Genomic DNA, 26,819 nt, shown 5'->3' on the forward strand with positions numbered 1-26,819 from the left:
TTTTCTCCGCTCTCGCCGTGTTGTTATTTCGCACCACGAAATCGCTTCCGTAATATACAAACAACACACACGTGTGTGTGTGTGTGTGCGTGCGACGCAACCGGGCGTTAATCTATCGAAATTGACACGAATTCCAAGGTGATCCCGTCCACGAGAAGGACGAGATTGCCTTTCTCGTATCGTACATTACAACTCGATAACCTAAATGTACGCGCGTTAGTCCGTATCCTATTGGATAGGTATTGGTGCCGCGGACGCAGTTTCCCTGTTCAGAAGCTGAGCTGACGGCGTGCAATGTCCGATCCAATCTGCGTGTGTATGGGCTACGGCTAACGGATGCCAACCAGGTCTAACCGCTCTAGTGTACGTAGTATCGCCATTCCCTTCGATCTACATGCACGCATCGGCAGCGCAAAGCCCCAGTGTAACTAGCACGCGTGTGGATACAGCCGACCGAGAACGCTGTGTTCAGCGGCACACGATGGCCGGCCCGGAAGCCTCGCCAAAGGCGACAAGAGATGTCCTCTGTCCAAATTGCCATCCTTGCTTACACGAGCTACTTTTCCGAGCCCGAAGCTATTAGAGAGTAGCGACACATTTCATGTTTACCGATAAGTTTACCGGTTTGTACGTTGTCGGTCTTTCTGCTCCTTTTTTTTGTCAAATTATTCTTACATTATCTTGTATGTTTTTTTTCCACAAACAGATTTTTTCGTTTCCCTAAGTAACAATATAATTTATATTTATTTTCGAATTACGAACACACATGCTATATATTGTATTTTTTTTCTCAAAGACTCTCGCGTGACAAGCCTCGTATTTAATTCAGACGGTTTGACTCGAATAAAGTGGTTATCGATAGTGTGACTGTGTCGAACGGAATGTTTGATTAGTTTCATTCGCCGTGTAAATGTCAAAGCTACACACAGTTTTCGCGTGTGCTCGCTGAATCGATATCGCTACGGCCGAAGAATTTTTTTTTGTAGCTGCGATTTGCGCGCCCGGGCGTTTGTTTTCGGTATATCGTTGAAAATCACGTTGTCGAAACTCCAATTTAATTTATTTGTCGCCGAATGTGTTTCGTCAGCGATTCAAGAAATACATGAGAGATTTATGTAGTTTAGAAATTAACGTTTATTTTTGATAAAATACTGCGAATACTGTTATGCGATAAATTGTAGTTGTAAACAATTGCTTGAACAAGTAATGCGATTATTAAAAACACATCTCTTTTCTCTTTAAATTCACACATCGTGTTGTCGCGTTTTTGTTTTTTTTTTTTTACGAGAGTTCAACGCAAAATATGCGATCGCAATGCAAGAGAAGAATTTGTTGTTGTCGTGTCATTGTTATCACGCGACATAATGCGACTTTTCTCTCGCGATTTACTTATTCGCGGATAATGAGCTACGAACATTATATTTAGTACGCCAACTCATATCGGCTAGTCACGAGATTAATTATATTGTATACTGACCTAAAACTGTAGTTCGCGCCAACTACAAACTCGCGGACTCGTTTCCGCATTTGATATGATTCCGAAGTAATACGAATCCGGGTGAAGCCTCACTGTTGAATCTAGGAATAGCAACGGGAATAGTTCGTACCGTTATAAGCTTTTGTTGAATGGCGTGAACTGTGAGCTAAACGCTCCTAACTCCTGTTACTAGTAACTAGTAATTAAGCGAGGCGCTGCTGTGTGAAACGACCCGCCTCTATCCCTTGCGTCTTTCTCTGAAGGTTGCGGCGCGAAACACAACATCGTCTGCGCCTGTGTCTCGTCGTGCAGAAAGTTGATGGAAACGTTTGCAGGGAACGTATTGCTAAATAATGCAAGGAGATTTATATACGTACACGATATTTTGGAATCAATTCGGTTTATCGATTTATCGACATTTTAATCGAGACTTGTATCTTGATTTTTTTTTTTTCAAATTATTGTATCGTTACCTATTATTTTTGCCGTGTTATTTTATTCACTGACAGTTGAATAATGTCTCGTTACTCAATTTTTATCGATGAGATATCTCAGAACATTTTGTGTTTTTTTTTTTTCTAAACGTAGAACAACACCATTTGGTCGAGAAATATAATCAAGAAATAAAGAGATTCTCGTGCGCGGACTAAAAGTCAAAAGTCATATCGCATCCAATTCAGAATGATGTAAGATCGTCTATTATGTGGTCTCCGTGAATCACGTGACGTTCGCAAATGCATGCAAGTCTTGGAAAACACGTAGCTTGAAACGCGCGCGAACCTTATTCTGTCATAAGAATGATTTAGGCCATATTGATTAAGAAATTACATGAAACCTTCTCTTTTCATAGTTTTAAATTGCCATTGTGTCTAAGCGAGCGGCACGAATTATATGTGACTGGTAAAATAATTTATGTAGCGTAATACAATTTTTTATTAAGGAAACTTGTAACACGTTTATCTCAACAAGTTTTAAATTACTCAGAGAGAAAAAGAGAGAGAGAAAGAGAGAGAGAGAGAGAGCGAGAGAGAGAGAGGGAATATTTTTACATGAAACAAACATATTGATCGCACAAATGAAAGAATTACGAGAGAAATATTTCTAACAGAAATAATGAAACTATTGAGATTCAATTGCGCGTTTTTAATTTCTGCTGGAATAGTTGAAGCGTTATGATTGCGAAAGCGTAACTTTTTTTGTGTAATTACAGTAGCATTTCTAATACTTTTCGTACGCACTTTTTGCTCCCATTTCTGTCTACCTTGTTTTCAAATATTTCTATATACGAGAAGTAGTTCGAATATTAAATAATTTTCACAAAGATAATTCTTTGTATATATTTTAATTGTGTTTACAACACACAGAGATACGTAATTTCGCAATCAAACGTAATTTGATGTACAATAAAAGAATATGTACCTGACACAGAAAGAGAATCAAATATTTGATCAATAAAACAACGCTTTTCAGCATCGCGTTTCTCGAATCTCTCCGGCGAATTCTTATCTCTGAGAAGAGCCAGCGCGATCTCGAAAAATTCGTTCTCGATAGCACGAGGAGCGAGCGGTGCACTTTCGAAAAATTTGGTCCAATTTCGCATGGCGGCGCGTACGACGGTGCCCTCTCGACGACAAGGTGGCACGAGCAAAAGCGGAGCACCGTGCCGGAGTAGGGCGAGGGTTGGCCAGTAGCGGGGACGAGGACGGTAGGACCGGCGGAGGTGAAAGGGGTGGCGAATCTCCCGGCGCTCGCTTCACGGCGGATGGTTCAACGGACGCCCGTCGTCGGGGCGCTGCAGCCCGTCAGGACGTCAGTTCTCCATCGCACCGCGCCACGGGCGGACCTGATTCTCATGGGCGCGCGCGCACACACACACATACACACACATACACAGAGACACCCGCGTATACACGCAATACACAATACATACGTACATGCATACATACAAACGCACATATACACATAGTGACTCTCATATATTTACGAACACGCGAATCTCTGGACATCTTCGCGCGACTCCAGTTCGCGAACAAAACGGTATTAATCGTGACTATGAGTGAATCGCTCGGCGGATTATTCATCATCGACGATAAGAGGTAACGCGCGCGATTAAACGCGACCGTGCTCTCGCTCTGTCGCGCTCGCTCTTTCGCGCGAAATTCATGTGAGTGTCAGCCGGTTACCAAGAGCGAAGAACAATGGCACGTTTGAGTGACTGATTAATTGCACGAGTCGAGTGTGAAAAGAAAAAGAAAAAAAAACAAACAGAAACACGAAAGCGGAAAGAAGACACACGCTGCCGCGTGACGGTACCGGAAACGGTGGTGAGAGTAGTGACAGACCGTAACGAAGCAGGCAGTAGTAGAGAAAGAGTGCGGACAAACACGGCGCGTTAGTCGCGGACGTTGCGCGACGGGACTGTACCCGTGATCGAACACGGTGATTGCTGGTGAGAAGGTGGTTGCTGTGTGGACTTCAGTGTATCGGCTGGTACCACGATTCACCGCGAATATAAGCGCGGTGTCATAGCGGTGGGTCAACGACGTTGTCTATATGTTGTGTGGCATGTACCTGCGACAACGGCATGAACATGCGTCTAATCCACGCACGTACGCGTAACCGTCGCGGCTCGCCACCGACGAGGATTCAATTAAGCCTCCCGCGAGGAAGGTCAAGTACGCCATACGAGCGACAGGACATGCGGAGGGGTCCCGAGTTTTAATTAAAACTCGCCCGCGGGATTCCCATTATCACGCGCGCGTCTCGTATTCAGGATTAATTAGCTGCGCGAAGAAACGAGGCGAGGGCAGGTGATAAAGAAGAACGTGATTGCCGCTGGCTCGAGATATATATATATATATATATTTTTTGTTTGTTCCGTAATATCGTGCGACAGGTTTGTGCGACGCGCCGCGAGCTCCTCGAGCCCGCTCTCGTCGACATGAACGAGTCTCTTCTTCGTTCGAGCTGGCTCGCACAGCAGTGATCGAGACGTGTTTTTAACACGGCACTTTCGACCGTACGAATGTTCTCTCGCGGGTTACAGTTCGCGCGTGAAATATAAATCGTCGCTTGGAAACGAGAGACAAAGTCAGAAAAAAAAAGCGGAAAAAGTTGCGAGCTTTTTGCATCTACGCGCATGCAGCAACGATGTGGTAGTAAAACGATTCTCGGCAATTAGAGACAGGTAAGCGAAATAGATTCTAATTTGCGAATCTAACCTATGTAAATTGTAAAAAATTACTATCTTTTTCTCATATATATATATATATGTATAGTTTCTTTCTCTTTCTCTATATACATATATCTCTTTCCCGATGAAATCTGTTGAACAAATATCACATCTCTTCGGCGATATATGTAAATCGTGTGTAATTTTGAACGCTGCGAGTTTAGATATAATGTAAATGCAAACCGATGCGTTTTATCAATGTTATCAGTTTTCTAGCAGCTTTTGATTTATATAACTTTCGAGATGAGAAAATAACCACGGCAATTTTTCTTCCGCCGTATTGCCGCGATGTAATTACGCTTTATATCGTCGTGTATATTACACATATAGTATTTAATTGACGCATTGAATTGAATTTAGAATTATAATGCACTGCAATCTACTAACCACACACTGTCATATAATACTCGATATATTGTTTCGTGTATACCCTTGCCTCTATTTTTCGTTATAAATTGCAGCGTCAAAAGCTCCAATGCGATATTTAGTTGTTAGCTCGCTCGCTAATATGTACCTTAGGCTCATCAAATATTGGTCACAGCTAATTACATCGATCGAACGCGCGCTCATAATTCCATTAATTTCAAGTAAGTGCTCGATTTATTCGTATGAAATTGAGTAACGTATAATGTTTGTACTTTGGTAACTAGCAACATGACGTCTCTTATATGGGAAGAGCAAAAATTATTTTCTATACGATATAAAAATGAAGATCGATTACGAGTTGGCGAACTGAGTATAGCGCGAGCATATAACGTTGAGCATTCCATCGCGCATTTTTATCGCGTGCGCGCTTGTGCGTTCCTTTCGGAAGCCAGAAAATTGACAAAAATGAATAATATTTTGCACGTACATTTTAATTATTATTAAAAAAAAAAAAAACAGAAATATTTGTGGCTTACAAATTGCGATACTGCACATGTTTGTGTGCAAAGCGTGTCAGAGTTAAAAGTGTTGTTATTGCAAAAATATAGTTGCGCATATTTACGGCATCGGGGCATACATTTTTAGAAGTAACATTTATGCGAGAAGTTGCGTGTGTGTGTGTGTGTAGATTTTCTTATCACGCGACATTATCTTAACGCGTTTTTGGTATTTTAGCGGAAAGATGCGGCGCATCGTCTAAGACAAAAGGGTCGAGATAACCGCGAATTGGTGTGCCCGTTATCTCTAGACACTGTGCGTTAATTATCTCTATTTTATAAGCATCCGCAAACACTCGTAAGATAACCAGCAACTGAGTACTCCGACGTAGCTATCCAAGTAGCTCGTTTGTGTAAGAGATGCGGCGAGTTGTTTCGGCGTGTTAGTTTTGCACGAATAAACATCACAACGTTTTGTTTGAGTGGCAAACTTGGTTGCCAAAATTTCGCGGCGAGTATTACTCGAAAGTAAGCGATTTAAAGAAAAGGGAGCGCGATTCTTCGCGTCGCTTCGATCGCGCGCGATCTGTTACGATCGCGTTAAGTTCCATCAACTCCGCTGTAATCGCGGATTACGTGAAATAAATTCCGCAAAGATGTGTTTTCACGAGCGCTACGTTCGTATTCAGGCGCGTGAGAGCTGCATTATTCAATCGCACGTTTTTTCGATAAGCGGACACCACCACGCGTGTTTTTCTTAGAGAGTCTTATTTAATAGCACTTTTACGCGAACAGTGAGTTATTATCGGTTTGCTCGCCGGTTTGTCGCGAGATCGGTATCCGGGTCTGTGCCAGTGCTTACGAATAATCGATCAACATCTCGTGCGGCCAACACACGATAGCGATCCCCGGCCGTCGTTATTGCTCGTATATACCGGTAATGACGTTAATGGTCGTGGATGCCGGTTACGTGGTGGCCAATAACGCCGCAGAGAGTGAAAAATGTTGTTTGAGTCGTGTAAATAAACGCGTTAGAGGGCGCCCCCTCGTCCGTCAGTACGTGTCTCACGAAAGCCGGAATCACATGAAGTTGAATCGCGAGATACCGTGCGGAGTGCTGTCGTGCGCGCGTACTCTCCAAAAAGCTCTCTGAAAAATAAACGGTTTTTCCGCGGGACTGCTATATTGCGGAGTGCAACGCGCGCGCGAGTGTTATTTACCGCGCGCCGCATTTGGCCAGTCCGCAGATTACACTGGACGTTGAGTTGTTTCCCTAGTTTAGAAGGGAGCTAATTTAACTTTTTGTTTTAAATTATGGAGATGAGAGACCCGTGAACGCGTTCGTAAAGTTGCGCGGCACTAATACACGTAATTTTGTTGTTCGATATCATCATCGTCGTTATGTAGGTAGCAATCACACGAACGGGTTCATCCCGATAAATTATTCGAGGAGTTTTACAATTACTCGTGACAAACTGTAATTATCGTGAACGAAAAATGTACGCAAACGCCAAAACACGTCAAAAACATCCGGATCTATAGATGCCGACATGAAAAGGCATACATTTTTTCTCTTTCACCTATTTTATCTTTTTACATCGACACTTCTTATATAACGTCTTTTGAAACTCCTCGTTTTTGAAAACGTTACAAGTATCCCCACCGTAGTAATTAATGTTGATCCCTCACAAGTTTTCTTATATACAATTTCTTATATCTGCCGGGGAAATTTTCTTCAAAACATACTCTTATCTCTCTATCCTTGAGCGCGGAGCTCCACTTTCGTTTCTGCAACGTGGACATTGCAGATGATACAAATAAAAAGATTCTTATCGGGGAAGGGGAGGGATCTGACTGCGCATAAACGAAAGCTCCGCACGGCGTTCCGGGCTTGCTGCTTTGTACAGGTGCATCGCGTGCGCGCTCGCGAAAGTGCGTTTAGTCTTTTATCTTGAAAAATGCACCGGATGCAATTTCATATTTTATGAGCATTGCGCGCGGCGTTTCTCCCCCGCGCCTCAAATGAAGCAACAGTTGTGTTGTTGCCTTTCCCGTTGCTGTTGTTTCCTGTCGCACTCTAATCAAGTCCATCGTGACAATTGCTCGTTTCTTTTGCTATTTACTTGAAAAATGTGACAAAATACGCTCTTAGTGTCGTCCGCTTTATTCACCCGGCGCTATCGGATCTCGCTGCGCACGTATGAAGGTTTTACAGCACACGATGAATACGTAATGAGAAAAAAAAGGTACGCGGTTAGATAATATTACAACTTTACAAAACATATCAATATATAATTTATACATATATATATATATATATATACACATATATTTATGTTTATGTACATATCGATGCATTTAAGGCGCATACGTGGCAGCTACTCTTCACGGCAAGATTTTTTGCGCGATATCAAATTTATACACGTATCTATGTGTGCTTTATGTTCTCATCGCGAAGGAATATGCATGAGCCGGTCGTGCATTATGGAGCACGATAAAATATGCGAATGTGGGACGCGATATCGTAACTTTATTATGAACCGGAGCTGCCGCGAAAAATTCATTTTGTATTATTCATATTAGTTATGCGCGCGGCGCGCGAAGGCACCGCACCGTAATTCGGTAACGCGAAACGTATGGCTTGTGTGGTGGTGTCTCGCAGCGTAGAAACCGTAGCAAAGCGGAATTTCAGGTTTTCGAAGCGTACGTTGTACGACGCGGTGTAAAGTCTGCGCGCACACACAACCGGGCGCATAAAGTAAAAGCGGACCGGAATGAGAGGAGCGGGGAAACAAACGGGAAACGTGTGTCTGAAGGGTTGCCTTAGTTCGTGTGAGAGTTGCGAGAGCGACGGTGCCTGCAGATAGAGCGATAGCTACATGTTTTGCTCAGCGCTGCTCGCGCTGGACATGTATAGAAAGAGAAAGAAAATTGTAGAAAGAGACAGAGAAAGCATCATTTATTTGTCGTTCCGCTATTATGTCAGCTCGGGCAGACCAAAGTGCAGATACAGTCTTGTAGAATTAATTTTTCCCGCGCGCGTTCCAAGTTTTTCCCTGCTCTAAAACTTACACACACGTACAATTTAAAGAGATAATCTGTATGACGGTTTTAAACTGTTTTATCTTGTTTTCAAAAAATTTTACGTAATTCGATCATGAAGAGAAGAAATATACAGCATCTTGACAATGAAAAAGTTCTGAAAAGAAAGTAGCTAATTTAATTTTTGAAGAGAACATTCTGCTCCAAATCGGAGCTTACGCTCGAGAACAATCTGCTCCAAATTGATCATCAAGAGTACCACACCTGTGCGGATTTTCTCCGGCGCGGTAATTTAGCTAAGACATCGAGTAAGACGAGTCTTGACTGTGTAATTTGAAACTTTACACAGACAGTAGTATTTTAACGGATCACAAGAAATATTTGCAAAAAGAAATAAAATAATTGAAAAACAGAGAATTGAAGATGACAGAGATTATATGTGACAATTACGTTTGACACTGCGCACGTGCGACTTGTATAAAGTTAGACTGTTACATATTTGAAGATGACTCTCGAGACGCACACAACGGATCATTTCGTTAACGTTTATACTGACATAAAGAGTAGGAGTATGTCGCGCCTTCCTCAGATCCGTCCGAGAACGACGCTATCTCGACGTGACGAATGAGCAGCTTCCCGCGGCTATCTCGCGGAGAAAGAGAATGAGAGAGAGAGATAGAGAAAGAGAGAAAGAGAGAGAATGAAAGAGAGAGAGAGAGGAAAATGGAGAGACAGAGAGAGAGAGAGAGAGAGAGAACGTTCGAGGAAATCATCCGCATGTTCTGGGAAATTCTCGAATAAAATTCCCAGCAGACCACGTGCGACCGTACAGGGTGTTCCCGGGTTTCCCACGCTTTTCCTCGTGTAAGAGTTCTCCAAACATTCGGAGTAGATTTTTCCATAAATGTAGAAAGGATATTTTATCCAAGTATTTTTCATGTAAAATTTTCTTTCCTGCAAGATAAATGTTTTTCTTTTTTTTTATATATACATAATAAGAACTATACCAATAAGTTTTGAAAAATAATCGTAAAAAACTCGACGCAAATAAAATTAAAGTTCTATAAAGTGCGTATACAATGCTTCAAAATAAATTTAATCTGGTTTAGAAAATTATGTGAAATTCTACATCCAGTCAATCATTTTTAATTAGTGAAATATCAATTTTACGTTTTGTGCAAAATTTGATATTGAATTTTATATAAAATCTGTACCTCTCTCTCTCTCTCTCTCGCTATAGTATCTTTTATTATCAATGGTTTTAGTGCGTGAACTACGAAAGCGATTCGTTAGTTGAGCTCGATCCTCGTTTCTCCAAACGCAGCTCGTTGCGAATAGTATCGATGACGTTCGAGTGAAATTGTTCTCGGTATGAATAAGTAGAGCCGTCGCGTATTGCAAATTCTTTTCACGTATAACTTTTTAACGTACGCTATCACGTACATGCAGCAAAAAATCTATCGTTAACTGCAACCCTTTGCGTTCGCAGTGATTATTTTTTTCCCAAAATGACCTTTTTGTTTGCAACATGAAAAAATTTAGATACGTGGTAGTAAATAAAACATTCAACATCGTCAAATTACAATTAGTGTAACAAGCAATGAATGAATATCTGTTTCCATTGCAAAAATATTTGATTTTAATTTCGTGATTTTTTGCGTTATATAACTCGGAGAGAGAAAAAACCATCTTATTTGTAAATAGTTTGCTTGTATAGCCTGTTGTCAGTTAAAGTTAAACACAGGCACACACACATATATATATGTATATTGTTTCAAAGAAACGTGTAACTCTTTACACGCTTTTATAACCACAAGAATGATCAATTATCTTTTTTTTTACACAAATGAAAATAGCGCGCGCAATATTGCGTTGCAAAATGTACGCATTTTAAAACAAATAACTTTTATATATTTCGAGCCGCTATAAACGTTACCAATAAAAATAAAATATTAAAGCGTCAAAGAAAATAAAAGTGGAAAGTTATTTATTGTATGAGAGTTTTTTTGTTACCGGTTTATATTTATAGTTGAGCGCATGATCGCGCGCGCGCGCGCGCGGATACGCGAATAATTATCGTAGCGCTGTGTTGCCGATAACACACGACGCGCTTGTAGCACGCGAGATTACGCGTAACAAATTGTGACGCTAACACAATCGTTTTCTCGGCTATCCTCGCTGATATTCCGACGCGCAGTACTTAGTCGGGACGCTTAAGGAGAAACGTCGCTTTTGTAAGATAAACGCGCGGCCAAACTTGTAATATCCCGTGACACCGCACACACGCGGTTTAACGTAACGCGTCTTCCTGCTTCCAGGTCGTTCTAACGCACGGAAGAGGCGCGTATTATGTGAGGAGAAAGCCGCGCGACGAGGGAAACGAAGATGTCCGCCGTCAGCGTCGTCGCATGGCTGCTCGGCGCCGTCGCTTTGGCTGCGATTAATGGTGAGTCTATTTCTGTCACAATTATAATAGACTGCTGAAAATTTATCGTAAACCCTGTAAACGCGTTTAATGAAATTACGCGTTTAATGAAATTACGCTCTTGCGAAAAACACTTTGCGTAGCTCAATTTCGATACCAATGTGAGATTTTTGAATATTATATTCAACAATATCGTTTTTAACATTTTACAAGTTTTAGAGGGAAGAGGCTGGGAGCTTTAAATTTAAAGCTTTATTTCTTAGCATTGATCAATACTAAGAACTATCTTGCAATTCAATCACAGTATATTAACAATATATTATCGATTGCAGCGCGAGAAACAAACATATATATGGGTACGTTTAACAAAACTTGTGAATTGGAAACGGCCAGTGTGAGCCTAGGACACAGTTAATGTGTATATGTGTTAATGGAAATCTCTTTATTTAGGATCTCTTTATATTGAGTACGTTAAATTATTTATAATGTTTATATATATTGAATATTTTAGTTTTTCATCCGCATTTAATTAGTTTTACGTCACTTATTACCAACTGTTGTACAATTCAAAGAGATCAATCTGTTGTACAAAAGGGAATTGCTTGACACTATAATAATAATATTAGATTGTTGAAAGAGAGCTTGTTGTTTCCGCGTAGTCTTTTTTCACATGTTGTTCCAAACTGTTCGAAACCAAAAAAAAAAAAAAAAACTGAAATTGAAAAGAATAATATTTGTTGTGTTATCTTGTTTTTTAAACTATGCTTTTTGCATGAGAATCGGTGTATAGAATCGTTCGACAAGTTTTCATGTCGAAAATGTTGCGGTCGCATTTCAAGAAGCGCGCGATACGCGTTCCGCGCGAGTAGAACAGCATTTAAATTATGTGACACATATACAAAAAGCGCACAGTTTGTGATATTTATCAAACAACATCGAAGAACAAATGTGTTTATATATATTCCGCGCTTTATGCGTAACATATACAGAGAATAACCATTTTATAACGGTCACAATTTATCCATTTGCTTTTGGTTTTTGCGCCTCTTTTGTTTTTTTTTTTTTTTTTTTTTTTTTTTATTACGAGCCGCACGAAACGTGAAATAACTCAGAGATACGGTCGAAATACACGGTTGAATTATGGCGATAGCGCGTTTGATGGATTCGCGTTGCGCGTTGTTTGTATTACGAGCATAGTGTAGTGTCTAAATGAAATATATCTGTGGTATTTTTTGAATGTGCCGCACTAGCTTTTAAGAATATTCTGTAAATATCGTAGTAAAAAAAAGAAAAAAGAAAAACAACGGGCAGACACTCGTAGACGTATCGTAGAAACTGATTCGTGTAAACAGTCGAGAGTTTCTGTATCCGTGATGTCATTCGCGATGACCATTGAGCATAAAGATTGAATTATTTATATCAACGTTTTGATTGATAACAAGTCTGTCTTTGTGTATATCCGTGTCTCTATTTATATATATATCACAAATAAGTCTTAGAAACAAAACGATATTTTTAAGACAGGCACGCGCACGCGCATTTATTTCAACAAATGAATCAATTTCTGGCATCATTTTGATTCAGGTTTTATTTACATGTTTTTAAAGAATCGCTCATTCGTAAACATTACTTCGAATTCAATCACAAAGAGGATTTGCATTCGATTTGACGTGGTATTATCGTCCGTGAATTTTTCGATACACATAAATAGAACAGAAGGTTGAAGCGGGAGTGCGAGAGTGAAATCTGCAAGTATACAAATATGCAGATTTCCCGCGTAAAAGTCTGTGTTTTTTCGCTGATTGTCGCGATAGTCGTTCTGTTTTCTCCACGCCGAGTTCACGTTGAACAATATTTTGTTTGTTTGTTTGTTTGTTTTTTTTTTTTTTGCACACGAAGAAAGCGCTTTTTCTACTCGCAAGTCTACTCGTGCGAATCGTCGGTGGGGGGTATGTTCGAGGGGAAATTCGTGCGACGGCATACGAAATTCGGGGCTCGTCGAGATCCGATTGTCGGCAGAGCGAAGCACAATGATCCCGAATCAACGCGCGTACCTACGCGCGGATACGCATGCTCGGTCCTTCCCGTCTATTCAAGTATGATTGTTCGCTGATCCGCCTGAACTCTCTCTCGCTCGAACGAGAGCGAAAATACGAAAATACAGGCTCTGTCCGTTTCAATTGACCCACATTATTCGCGCGTCCCGGCGTCCCTTTTGATACCGATCAAAAGTCGCACGCGATATCATTCCTGAAAGAACAATCTTGTTTTTGCGAAAATAAAAAGAAAGATTTTCAACACAAGAGAAGAAAGAGAGACGCTTGTGTAAGACGCGTAAGACGTAATTTTCTGTTTCGACGAGAAAAAGATTAATTGCTGCAGGCTTGCAAAAAAAAAACATTGTCCCGAGTTTGATTAATGTCGATAGATGAAAAATATAGACACTTGTTCTTTACACATGCACGTCAATTAAAAAAAAAAAAAAAAAAATAGACAAAAACAGATAGTCGTAGAGTTGATGACGCGGACTTCATCGATTGTGCGAGCGTGTGTATGCGTGAAGAGTTAATTCTTACTGTCTCTTTTTTTTCATCTTTTAACGAACCCGATACCCTTCTATGAGTTGTATTCCTCTTTCGAGCGGCTTAGACGCGCTCGTTAGATCAGAATCATTAAAAAAACGGGGATGTGCAACAGCCGAAGTAGCGCTTGTTCGTATCCTCTCGTGTACCCGCGTAAACAACATGTACAGGTGACGGTCCTCGTCTCGAGCTGTGGGGTAATAAACACCCTTTTCCTGAGCAGACAATACAACCGGCACGGGGACGAAAAATTAACGAGGCGCGCGCGTCACGAACCGAACTTCATCTTCTCCGCTCCCTTTATCTCTCAACCACTTGATCTCGTCTGCGAGTGTCCGATGCACACGTGGGCGCGCGCGCATACACACACACACACACATACTCACGCGCGCGCGCGTTACGCTCACGGAGCGTAGTTGACACGCACACCGGAGAATGTTCGACAGCTGTAGCAACACGCTACGTTTGAGGTAGTAACGTACGTGTTCCTATTTCTGCCGCTACGGAACGATACGGGGATACTATCGGCCATTACAAGCAATTCCACGAGATAGATAAGCCCATGAGCAAGCAGAGATCCCGTAATTACGTCAGCAATTTACCGAACGTTCGTTGACGAGGCGACCGCCGGATATGACATTAAAGACGACGTGGCGAGAGATTTACGTTGAAGTCACCGAGTCACTCCGGGATCGTAAAACGAGTATAAATGGGCGACGGCGACGCGTCGCAATTATTGACGAATGCGACAGAACCACTGTCTTTTCACCGAGTACAGACATTACAATTATGTTTTTTCTTTTGTTATGTCTTTTTAATAGCGATAATTAATTAGAATAAATAGATATAATTTTGCTCGCTTATATGTTAATTATTCATATGTATGCATGGTGTTCTAAGGATTTTCGTACACATTGACACACCGCGAGATGTTTCCTATTTCACGGAATGGTTGTTAAAACGCGCCGTCATCCAATTTACAGATAATTACCGTTGCTTATTACTGCCTCATGAGCATCACGCGGTTATATCGCGACGAACGCGTTCTCTAGTATTCCATTATCGATGAATATTAATTAACGTAACGTGTGCGTATATCGCGCGCGAATAATTAAATTGTTGTAGTTGTCGCATCAGAGAGTTCGCACAATTCACGTGTCTTGACGGACGTGACGGTGCGTTAAATCGCGATTCGATGCGGCTGTATGTAATTTTTTCCCACGTGAAAAACGACGCGCGGTCGATTGTTTGGGATATCGCTCTCTCCAAGATTTGCGATATCTCACTTATTACAAGTCCGACAATTAGAAATGATATCTTATTGCAAGTACCATAGTTCGTCGTGTCTGACGACGGAGTTGCGCAAACTAGAGAAAGGGTCGTCGCGGAAGGGTAGGTTGATTTAAGCCCTGCGGCTAGGCGGCGGAAATCTTTGATAAGGCACGGCTACCGCAAGCGCTGATTGGTTGCCCGAGGCCTCGCGCCGATGTGACGTTCAAACAATACGCTCTATGCTAACAATGCAATCGCGGCCCAGATAAAGATGTATAGATCCGACCGATATCCACCTACCTTGCTTGTCCCGCCGGATCGCTCACCTGTGTGACATCCTCGAACATTCTCATTCGACTTTTCAAGGCGACGATTGATACGAGGTGAAACGCAATGTTGCGCATTTTTTTGTCACAATTTATTTATGCACAAAGACACACTCGTGTATTCACATGCGATATAAAATATTGAACATGGCATAGATTCGCACGTGGAATTTGCATCTTAGCGGGCGACGTGCGCGGAACGCGTTTAAATATGACGGTACTCTCGTAATTCAATTTCCTCGTACGTATGCAACATTGCGTTAGATGAATGCGCGCAAGAGCTGAAGCGGGTTGGGTTACGCATGTGATACGCCATTTCACCTACATTTTGCCTAATTCTCTTTGATCAGTGTTTCGCGGCGCGCTTTGGCGCGTGATTAAATTAATTAATCACTTCTAACCGGCGCGTCTTTGTATCTCTGTCGCGTTTTGGGAAGAGAGAGGGAGGAAGGCATACGCACACTTCAGTTTCTCCAACGTGCCGACGAAATTGCAAACTTGACGCGCGCGATATCGATGCTTACCGTTACAGCCTGCCGATACACCGTGTTTAGTGGCCGTATCACGCTCTTACTTCAGCGTATGTACAACATTACGGCTCAGGATACGGTCGCGAGATGTATAGCTGCCAAGATATACGTCGTTACACGACGATCGATGTCGCTGTATTTTTCTTCGACCGTCTATATACATTGGGCCCTGTTTTCCCGGGCGCGTATAATGAACGTCGTTTGTCGTTAAACTTGGTTGCACTTATAGAGTGAGAGAGAAAGAGAGAGAGGGAGAGAGAGTAGACCACTCTCTCTCTGCGAGTGTCGGGCTCTCAGCAACGTTGACATCGCCGCGCGCTCAAGCATAAAAGTGTTGCTCGTGTATATAAACTGGCGCCTTCGGTACTGTTCTACGCCGGAGATGGGAGAGGCAACCCGGTAGTTATTATAAACGTCGAGCGAAGAAATATCGACGTAACTTGGTCGAAGCGAAGAGAGAGAAAAAGAGAGAGAGAGATAGAGAGAGAGAGCGAGAAAGAGGAAGAGAGAAAAAGAGAACAAGAGAGAGCCTTTTACTTACTAACTATATGTCGCGCCTCTTCGTCCATCTCACTTTTCCGGAAGAATTTATGTCGCCGACGTTATTCTAACGTCAGTAAGCTATTACTCTTCTCTTGTGTTACCGCGTAAAAGATTTGTCTCACACAGAAGAGGATAAACACGTGTATCGTTGAATTGCGGGCTAAATGTGTGTCATATAGTAAGTAAAATTTTTCAAGAGGTGATGTTTTTCAAATGGTTTTTCATTATTTCGTACGAAATGTCAGATTCTGTACGAATAAAATGCCATTTCGATGTTTTGGAGGGAGGGGAGAAAGTACCACAATTGGCCGCTAGAAAAAACTTAATTTTTCTGGTTTATTCCGGTAATTAATCACATTTCCATCTTGCGCGATAATTCAGTTATCGTGTACGTAAAAAAGAGAGACGTACTAGGCAAAAAGAGTTTTAATCCAGCTAAAATTATTCGATCTGTGTGCGCATACACACACACACACACACACAGACAGAGTTCAAAATCAGCGTAGTCAGGGAAAACAATGGAGAATAGGAATGACACGGAAAATGTGAAAATGAACGACGAACGGAAATAGCCGGTGTGGCAGTTTCTTGACTGATGGGAAGTAAAGAAAAGAAATGCGAGAGTCTCAAAGCAGGCGCGACAAATCACCAAGTAATATCCTCGCGGAACGGGAGAATGCGATAGTTATCGCGAATGTTCTTGCTATTTCTTGAATTCGTTTTACACACGCACACACCGGGAACGTGCACTATAGAAGATCCTTCGCGCGGGATATCTTCTCGTGATTTTTACTTTTCCGAGGTTTTCGCGAGCAACGATCGCGCGCGAGAGAGGAAAATCGTATCTGTGAATTTTTCGTGTAACAACGACGCGCTTCTCTCCCCGTCGTCGTTGCTCGTCTGAATTTGTCGTTTGCACGCTAATGGAATGTTCTTTCCCGCATTGAATCATTATCTCGTATATCGGAGGAGCGTATCGCCGAAAGAAATAGAGAAACATGGTCAGAACAGATACGCCATACGGTAACGCGCGTTATCGTTTTCCTATCACGTTGCTCGAGCGGAACAGGAATCGATAATGAGAATCAGCTCTTCTCGTATCCGCAGACGAGCGCGTATATCAGGGTTTTTCGAAAAAAAAATCCGCACTATACGAGTAAAGTGCCTTTTTTTTTTTTTTTTCCGCTATGGTTTAGAATATCCGCCGAGCCGCGTCATCGTCGACGCGGCTGATACGCTGATATACTTGGCGATGAGTTGATGAAACTTACTTCCAAGTGTCTTTCCGTTGGATGATATACGCGCGCGAAAAGATTAAGACCAAAGTTTTCTCTTAAAACTGAGTGAAGTATGTAGTTACTGTCTGAGACATCATGGACAAATTTTAATAGCGTCGCGTAATAAGTTAATTACTTGACGTCACTTGATGAAAGGAAATAATTTAATCTAGCAAATAGACTAAAAAAATAGAATATAAAGAGTGTCTGAAAAATTATGACACAGCCGAAGATAAATTGGGTCAAACCTGAACAGAAAAGTCACTTTGTCAAATTCGCGCAATATTTATTGAATTATTAATTAATTAATGTGAACTAATGAGCACGTGGAAAGCGATGATCCGGACTCTGTACGGGTGTGTCAATCTATCTTTACACTTTGGTTGCGTCAAAATTTTTCATACATCTCGTATGTATGTGTACAGGAAAAAGATCGCGTAAAATTCTCTCGTTATTTTTGCTCTCCAACCGGATCTATGCGATTACAATGAGGGAAACAATGACAGACCGCGGGTAATACGAGAAATCGATAATGATATACATCTGCGGCTGTTTAAAGTTTCGATACGTGGGTCACGATTTAAGCTTCGTTAGCGCTCTAATAAATCGAGTTGTTGCTGCATCGATTAATCAGTACGTATACACAGGAGCTCGTTACACTTGTGCCTATTCAAAAGCGATGTTAACAGCGCTCCTACGGCATGTAAACTGAAACGTGTGCAGTTACGGCAAAATTTCTGTTCGGGACCATTAACGTGGTTCGAATATCGGCAAAACGTAAGTTACGTAACGTAAGGGGCATCTAATTAAAACGGGATTCGCGCGATTCATCGCGAAAGACGTTCTCCGAACATGAGGGTGACGATGAAAAATATTCGCGAGTGTTCCCACAAGGAACCTAAACCAATCACCCATAAAGAGGACAATTTCCATAAAATGCTATTGAACGGAGAAGGGTCGAGACTTTAATAGCTACAATGATTCAGTATCTTCTCTCTCTCGTCTCGATCTGGTTTTCATTATTTATTGACAAATTGAAAGTCGATTGAGACAATAATTTTTAGTTAAATGAGGATAATTAATAACAAAGAGAAGTTTTTCTTTTTAATATTTGTTAGTCGCGCGAATTCATCACGCGTTAGTGGTCGATCGAGAATCTTCCTCGTTTCTTTTTCAACAATCGATTCTTGATTGTTTCTCCCCGTGTCGTTCTTTCTGATCGATTTCGTCGGAGTATAACGCAATTCCAAGCGACCTGGATAGGTATTGTTACTGAGAAACGAGCTGGAATTATTTTTCAATTTACGATCCGTTGTTTCGATGAGTAATAACATCGGCTTCGATAGCTGGAACAAATACGCTTCTGTATCTATCTGAAATAAAATATATTTTGGGTGGAACGGCGAGACTTACCTTTGTAACTTAATTTTGCATCGCGCGTTGGTGTTGACTGAGATACACACGCGCTTGCACATACACACACATATATATGTATATATATATATCGAAATAGGTAACCTCTCAGTTTTGGAAGACTAGATGCAGCAATTGCTAGTTCCGTAGATGCTTTAGTGTCAATATTATGTCTAGAGTAACGTTTAACTCGCCGTGTTTGCTTTGGAAACATCGTACGTACGGGGTCGGAAGAGGATGATGAATTTTTGAGAAGAGAATTTCCTTCAAGATTTTCCACGAGACACCGGCGGCATTCATTTAACGTCGCGCGAGTTCGTTTCCATCGATCCGTGCAAGCACTTTAGCACACTTGACCGGGAACAGCTTTTAACGGCCCATCACCTCGGATGGCTACTCATCGACACGGAAAGTATATTCGGAATACCTCTAATATGCTTTGAAGGAAAATCGATACACGGAGGAAGAAGAAAGGAGAGAAAGGAAGAGAAGACATCTTCTCCACTCTTCCTCTCGCTCCTCTTTCTCCTTCTTCTTCTTCTTCTTCTTTCCCCGCCAACGGTTATAGGTAGTCGCGATCTTCTTTATTGAATTCACGATAGAGCTCTATTTATACCGACGACAACGACAACGACGACGACGACGACGAAGTACAGGATAAGGAAAATTAATTGAGCGTCGATCTCGTGCGCGATTCGTTCTGCAATAAGTCGGAAGGGATGTGTACACACACGCAACAAACACGGGAAATCCAAATAGGTGACATTAAGTTAAACACAGCGCGGAGACCTCGAGGTATCGATCACTGTCGATAACCAGGTAGTACATATGCCGCGCGACGTATTACCACGTTGCACATACGTCTCTCGGCGCAAACACACACCCTTAATATATATATATATATATATATATATATGTATATACATGCGAGGATCTTCGTTTTCCCGTGACAACAACAGTTTCGTCGTTTCCCCATTGATCGCGCTTTATTCGATGTAACCGTTATTAACGAACGCGGACGCGAACAAGCTCTCGAGCCACGTCGCAACCGAGCGCGAAACTTTGGGCTATGCGGTACGTCGTTCCGCTGTTTCCCCAAACGCGAGCTATTTCCTTCCAGTTCTCGACAGTACAGCAAGCGACGGCAACGCTAGTCGCCGAGGACATCGCTCTAGGCCTGGGGAGATGAAATTAAGTGAATTTATCTCTTCTAGCCGCAATAATCAGACGTAGTTAGTTACGACTAGCTAACTGGGCGACGAGAGGTTTCGGAGGCGAGGCGGATGAGGGGATGTATCGGGAGAGAGAGCGGAGTGAAGAATATGCGCATTCCGAGCACTCCGAAGAGGAAGAGAGAAGGAAGGGGAGAGAAATGGAGGACGAGAGCTGCGAGTTCCTTCCTCTCTCTCTCTCTCTCTCTCTCTCTCTCTCGTATTCCTGCAAACGTCTCGGGGGCATACGTCGAAAGGGGGGACGCTGTGCGCCAGAGGCGGCACAGGGCGTCTTAATCTTCCCGGCGAATTTATGACCGAGTTGTTTAAGGGATGTTTAGTTGTGCTTAATCCGTAACTGCTGCGTTTCCTAGTTCGCTTGGTGCTGCTGCTGCTGCTGCTGCTGCTACAGCTCCTCGAAAACCGACCGTGTACTTCTGTTTCTCGTTGCGTGTTTCTCTCCCCCCGGTTTGTTTTCTACTTTCGAAAGGCGCATTCAAACGCCGAGCTTGTTCCGCCTGTTGGTTAGAAAATCAAGCATCTTATTCCGCGTTAATCGCACAAACGCTTTTTTTTTTTTCTTTATCGGTACATCGACTTTTCCCTTATTTATTCTTTATGTTACGTTAGTCATTTCAATATCTCGGCGCAAAATCTGGTCACATTTTCACGAGCTGCTTGCAAAGCAGCAGGTATGAGCTTATTGTATTTTAATAAGGGATTATTCTTTATTAATATAAAGCATTGTGCGCAATCTCATTGCGCGTGTTGTACCGTTACTATCCCATTGATGCGTTACGTCTACTCTTATACGAAATCAACTTGTTCGCTAATGTAATTGCAGCGTTTCTCGCGCACCTACGCGTTATTAATTTGTTTTCTGGATATAATTATTTTCGAATTATTTCTCTTGAGACACAAGTTGATTGTTATTTCAACGGAGTTATTGAAATTATCGAAAATATTGAAATATTATAATTGTGTATGCTCTTCATTTAGGTCACAACACCAACGGGGTGTAATTCCACCCCGTCAGAAAGATATTTTGCTAAAATGAAACGCCGGGGCGAAGAGTCCGAGAGTAATTAATCGATCTCGCCGATATACACATACATGTATATTCATGTTCTAATTTTCATTCACGACAGCCGCATCTGCGGTATCGGAATCTCCCGTTAAGTACACGAAGTTAGCGAATTCTCTCGATGACATTTGCGCCGTTTCGTTTCGTCAATACCGGTTTCGCTGACCACAGTGATCTTCAAAAGGGTCGTTTGCTGCGAGTTCTCCGTTTCGGTATTTGGTGAACTTCTTGACAAAATTAAGGTCAGAGTGACGGAACTTGTTCAAAATTTAATTAGATAAACTGGTCGAAGTGCGCACGACCTGTTAACTATTCCGTTCATTGTCAATACTCGATAAATGAGAGCGAGGCCATCAAAGGGATTATTCGGATCATTTGAAAACCCCCTTCAACAACGCGACCACAACCGATACACTTGACACACAATTGCAAATAGATCCGTTACCGTTAATTACAATTGTAAATTCTCTATCTTGTGCGCATTCTGCAACAACATAAACATAAATTGCAAACACAAATTGTTTTGCTGCCGTTGATTTTGAGAAAAGACGTTTTCCCGTCTCGTTAAATTTTCATAAAGTTTGAAAAAGAAAACGTATCTAGAAACGTGTACATAGAACACGTTTATTTGCGTGATATTTTTGCAGTCGAATCGTTTACGAACGATTTACTGGGAATTTGAAAAACATCTGAGATGTGCATACATCGACGCGGCTTTGCCGCTTCGTCAAACGGCACGTAAAGAAAAAGGAAAAAAAAAAAACAACTACGGTTAACCTTTGAAAACGTCGCGCGTCGAGAAACTAGTCGGGCTAGCAGAGGGATCTCGGGAATTGCGTGTATTACGTGTGCGTGTTGCGCGATTACCGATTTGCATACGACTCAGCATCGCTTGATATAGCCGTGGTGTTGTTCAATGAGATCCCGGGAAACTGAAATCCGGTTCTGTTACGCGAGGTCGACCGCGCTCGTATGTCGAGCACGTAGAAATTCGTGCTTTCCTTTTACCTTATCTGCTGTTGCGAGTCTCGAGAGTCCTCGCCAGACGACATCGCGGATTTCCAAGGGGAGAAGAGAGCAAGTTTTCCTTTTCCTTCCTCGTGCCTTTTCCCATCTAACCTTTGTTGTACATGTACACGCCCTCTGTTTAGTTTCTTTCCGCTCGAAGTCGCGTAGCGACGCGCCCGACATCAGTTTGCGTTTGTGTTTCTTCGCTAGGGTTTGCTTGTCGATGCGACGATATTATCTCGAGTAATTGCTAAATCCGACTGATCTCTGGATATAAACGAGGTGACCTGGTATTATTTCTGTTGACCAAATTTTAGATAACAAAGATATACTACATAACATATTTTATACATATCAAAATCATATCAAAATCAGGAACACGTCAATCCACGCGTGCTTAATATTATTGTCCTTAAAAAGTCTTTTGAATAAACACGACGACGATGCAATATTAATATAGAACGTACATATGGTCTGTGTTTATTTTTTTTCAGTAATTTGTATAATTTTACATCTTTTTTTTTTTAATTTTCTTTCTATCAATGTGGTATGTTTCAATTGTCTGTTTTCGGAACTTAATAGAAAAATGATTCGAGCAGATCAATCGCGGATGTGGCGTAAATAACAAATTTAGCAAATTATTCGAATATGTTATTCGGAATGTTTTTTTTTGTCGTATCTTTGTGGATTTGCGATCGAATTGCGTCGAGCTCAAATCTCTTGAAGAGAAAATTCGAATTTTGTTCCTTTCCTTATCTGCAGACGGCGCAAGATGCTATCATAAACAAGGTGCATTAATTATATAGCGGAAAAGTAGCAGCAGTCGTTATAAAATAAGAAGTTTGCCTTTCATAATCCTATCTGATGCGAGCACTGCTTTGTATGCAAATTGGTGTGTGCTAATAAAGTTAATCCGCGGTATAAGCTGAAGTTGGGATAAGACTAGATAGACGGAAAATAAATGCCGCTTTGGGGAGAGGAGGGAACAAGGGCTGTGGAAAGGCATGAAAAACACGTACACGCGCTTAATATAAGTAGTCGATCACGACCGAGATATAGACAATTTTATCGGGTTTAGTGCACGTTTTTCATTCCCAGGTGTGGAAAATTATATTATTTGTGTAACGAGCTAAGAAAAAACGGAGAAGATGTGAACGGGAATTTTTGATCGATCTCCGAGACTATTTGAGTGAATTAAAATACAATCTTCACCATCGCGTGTCGTTTTGCATATCGGAAATTTTGGACGGACGATTGCGTTCCCCGCGCGGAACAAGATAATGCACTCGATTATGAAATAGTTGCGCTGTTGTTTTCTCGTTGGAAATTGGCGTCTCGCCACCTGCTTACAACGCTGTATGAGCCTCATCCGGGAAAACTTATTTAACTTAAGCGATATGATTCGATACGTCGATTCTTTCGCGAATACAAGTCAAACAAAGTTTCATCCGAGAAGTTTCCTCGCTGACACATATTCCCGGCGGGAAAATTCTTCCTCCGCGCGAAAAGTTGCGGTCATTTGTTTTACTTTGCTTTCACTGTGTGGATCTTACGAATGGACGGGTCACCGGAAGATCTAACTTCTCCCACGATGAAAACTCTCACACACAATTTCTACGTGTCTACCTTATAACTTGGTAGATAAATATAAAGTCCTACATTTGAAAAAAAGATATTCTCCGCTCTCTTGCGCGCAATATATATAATAATGTACTTATGGGTGTGTGTGTATGTGTGTGTGGATATTATTATTTACGAAACTCTTTAATTTCGCTCACTGTGTACGCAGCGAAGCTGATTGTTCTGCCGCGTAAATGCACACCTAAACTATATATCAAGAGGCACAGTAACCCCCCCCACCAAGGTCGCGCGACCGAGGTCAGTGACCCCGCCGCGGTCGCGTGACCGAGGTCAGTGACCCCGCGGTTACATGACTGAGGTCAGTAACCTTACCGTAGTATATATGAGGTAAAAAATTAAAAATTAATAAATTAAAACTTAATAAATTATATACTTTAACTTTATAAAGTAAAAAATTAAAAATTAATACATTATAAATTGATGTAATATTACAACAACTTCTTTTTTTGTAAGACTTGTTTTACAAAATTAATAATACTACAAAATAGAAAAAAATGTGTAATATCTTGAAAAACGTATCTTTCCAAAACAAGGTAAGAAGAGGTATTTGACGTGTACTTGGCGCCTGTTCTTACCTTTTTTTGAAAAATATTACATATTTTGTACATTATTTCTCCGGGAAGGTTTGGATTCTTGTTACTCGCGTCGGATTGCGCTTTATCGACTTCGCGACTGAATTAACTTTCGCGAATGGTAGTTACTAAGGGTCGAAGTTGAAAGTGTACGAGTTCTTTGTGCGATGTAGGACAGAGTACGGAAACGGCAGCGGAAGATGCAACGCTTCGCCGGTTTATTAATAACAGAACAAAATAGAGTTCGCGCGCGTGCAACTTTCCCGATAGCGCCGCGGATAAAGATAACGTAACGTTACTCGCGATTCTCGCATCGCGGATAATATACAGACACACACACCGGTTGTTGTATTCAACGAACCTTGTCTTCGTAAAGTAAGTGAAGTTTCTAAAATTAAAGAATTCTAGAATTTAATTTCCAATGTTTATTTACAAAAACAAAAACGTATTGTCGATGTGTGTAGTAGATAGTTAAGTTCACTTTTGTTCGTATTTGCGTGCAAAAACATTAAGCTGGTTCGGATTAGATCCTCATTATTTGACTTGGCAACATGTCGCGACACTAACTTTTATTGACAGTTGCACTCAATTCTTCGCGTTATTTCACAGTTCGCATAATTACCGGGAAAGAGATTATCCGAATTGAAGTGCAACACGGAATTGCGCGTCAAATCGACATAAAATTGGCTTTGCGACAAGTTTCAAATTGGCGAAGCTTGCTCAGGAAGTAGTATAGAATATAAAGCTTTTACGCGAGCGTTATGAATGGAATTTTGAAAGTTGACGTTTCTTTTCAAGAATTGAAACCGCGAATTGGCAACATTTTGAAAAAATACTTCAAAAAGCGGCTTAATTTCTACATGTTACATTTACTTCTAAATAGTAATTATACGTACTTTATTATTCACTTCTCTCATTTAATTTATACATTGCAATATATTAGGTTTACGACGTCGACTAGTAATTAAATGAATGTGATATTTCTGCATTACATTTGCAGTTCACTATTCGTGTAATTACAACTAAATCGTCGTTTCGAATCTTTTCTCTCTCTCTCTCTCCCTTCTCCCCCCCTCTCTCTCTCTCTCTCTCCCTCTCTCTCTCTCTCTCTCTTTCCCTTCCTCTCCCTTGTTCGACTCGTAAAACATCCCATATATTACATCGCTTTAAAGCACCTTCCCTATTACAAACATTATTTATGTCATGCGTCCTTTCATTTAATAAACGTTCCACCGGCAAAATGTGACTATCTCGTTCTCCCTCGAAATGCGACGCATTACGTGTATGGAATACCGCCGTCTACACCATTTAGAGTAATTACTCGGCAGTGTTGAGATGTCTCCTGCGCGCTCTCGTGCACCGTGCGACATTTGTATACCCGTTGCGATTAACGGAATGCTTCTGTACGCGTAACTTTCGGCATTTTGCGAGTTCAGATGCATATGGAGAAGAAATCTTTCTACTCCCTTTTGAGAATGCTAGTTTTTGAGCCTCTAACGGTAAAATCTTAAAAAAATAAAACAAACGCCAGCCAAGATGTGTTTTCTTACCGACTTGTTAAATTAAAGGTGCATTTGTATGCACAAGCGGTGTGCTATTATTTTTGTTTATATACAGCTAGACTTCAAGATTTGCAAACCATCGTGTGCGTAAACATATCGGAACACAAGCGCAATACTTGTTCGAGTTCAAGACGAGAAATATATACGTATATATATACATATATATATAACGTTGCAACGTGAGTGCAATGATATCGTACTTATACCCGTCGTAAATACACGCCGCAGATGTAACCGCCTGACCATTAAAATGTTTATGGATCAGAAGCTACGCGAAGTAACTTGCGCGCGCGAGCGCTATATATATTACATATAACGTACTTGCACCATCTACTTCTTCTACACCTGATATCCGCAGCACCTTTCCAATTTGTGCTGTGCTTTTTTTTTTTTTATCGCAATATTGAGTTCTAACTTCTAACTGCGATTGATATTGAATATTCCAAACGAATGATTTTTTATTGTGTGTTGACATATCTCAAGTACTTTAATTTTTTTTTTTTTCAAATATATATATATCTGAATTGCTAAACAAGAATTATTTAAGATTTTATCACGCTTTTCTGGAATTACATTGCATCACCTGGTGTAAGCTTTATATCGTCGCTTTATTGCCTTCTCTCCTCTCCTCGCCTCGTTTTACGAGGTTGGCTTGCATATTGATAGCAAGCCGAAAAGGGAAACATTCAACGACGAGAAAAGTGTTAGTAATTTGGCGGAGTGCGTGCGGCTCCGCGATACTTTATCAGTGTGAATGCG

The 26,819-nt window shown here is 41.3% G+C and overlaps 1 protein-coding gene across 3 annotated transcripts in view; it reads left to right on the forward strand.

Annotated features, from left to right (window-relative positions):
* The first annotated feature begins 3,311 nt into the window (after window positions 1-3,311).
* Window positions 3,312-26,819, forward strand: part of LOC109852658 (zwei Ig domain protein zig-8-like) — a 239,300-nt gene continuing 215,792 nt past the window's right edge. For 2 of the 3 annotated variants that reach the window (XM_020424018.1, XM_020424020.1), the window contains exons 1-2: window positions 3,312-4,664; window positions 10,933-11,060. In XM_020424018.1, the coding sequence (XP_020279607.1) occupies window positions 11,000-11,060 (61 nt within the window). In that variant the 5' untranslated portion in view covers window positions 3,312-4,664; window positions 10,933-10,999. Of the gene's footprint in view, window positions 4,665-10,924; window positions 11,061-26,819 lie in introns of those variants that run through there. The other variant, XM_020424019.1, reaches the window with a different exon arrangement.

Source organism: Pseudomyrmex gracilis, unplaced genomic scaffold (assembly GCF_002006095.1).
Source record: "Pseudomyrmex gracilis isolate BER0280 unplaced genomic scaffold, ASM200609v1 scaffold_32, whole genome shotgun sequence".
Classification (NCBI taxonomy): Eukaryota; Metazoa; Arthropoda; class Insecta; order Hymenoptera; family Formicidae; genus Pseudomyrmex; species Pseudomyrmex gracilis.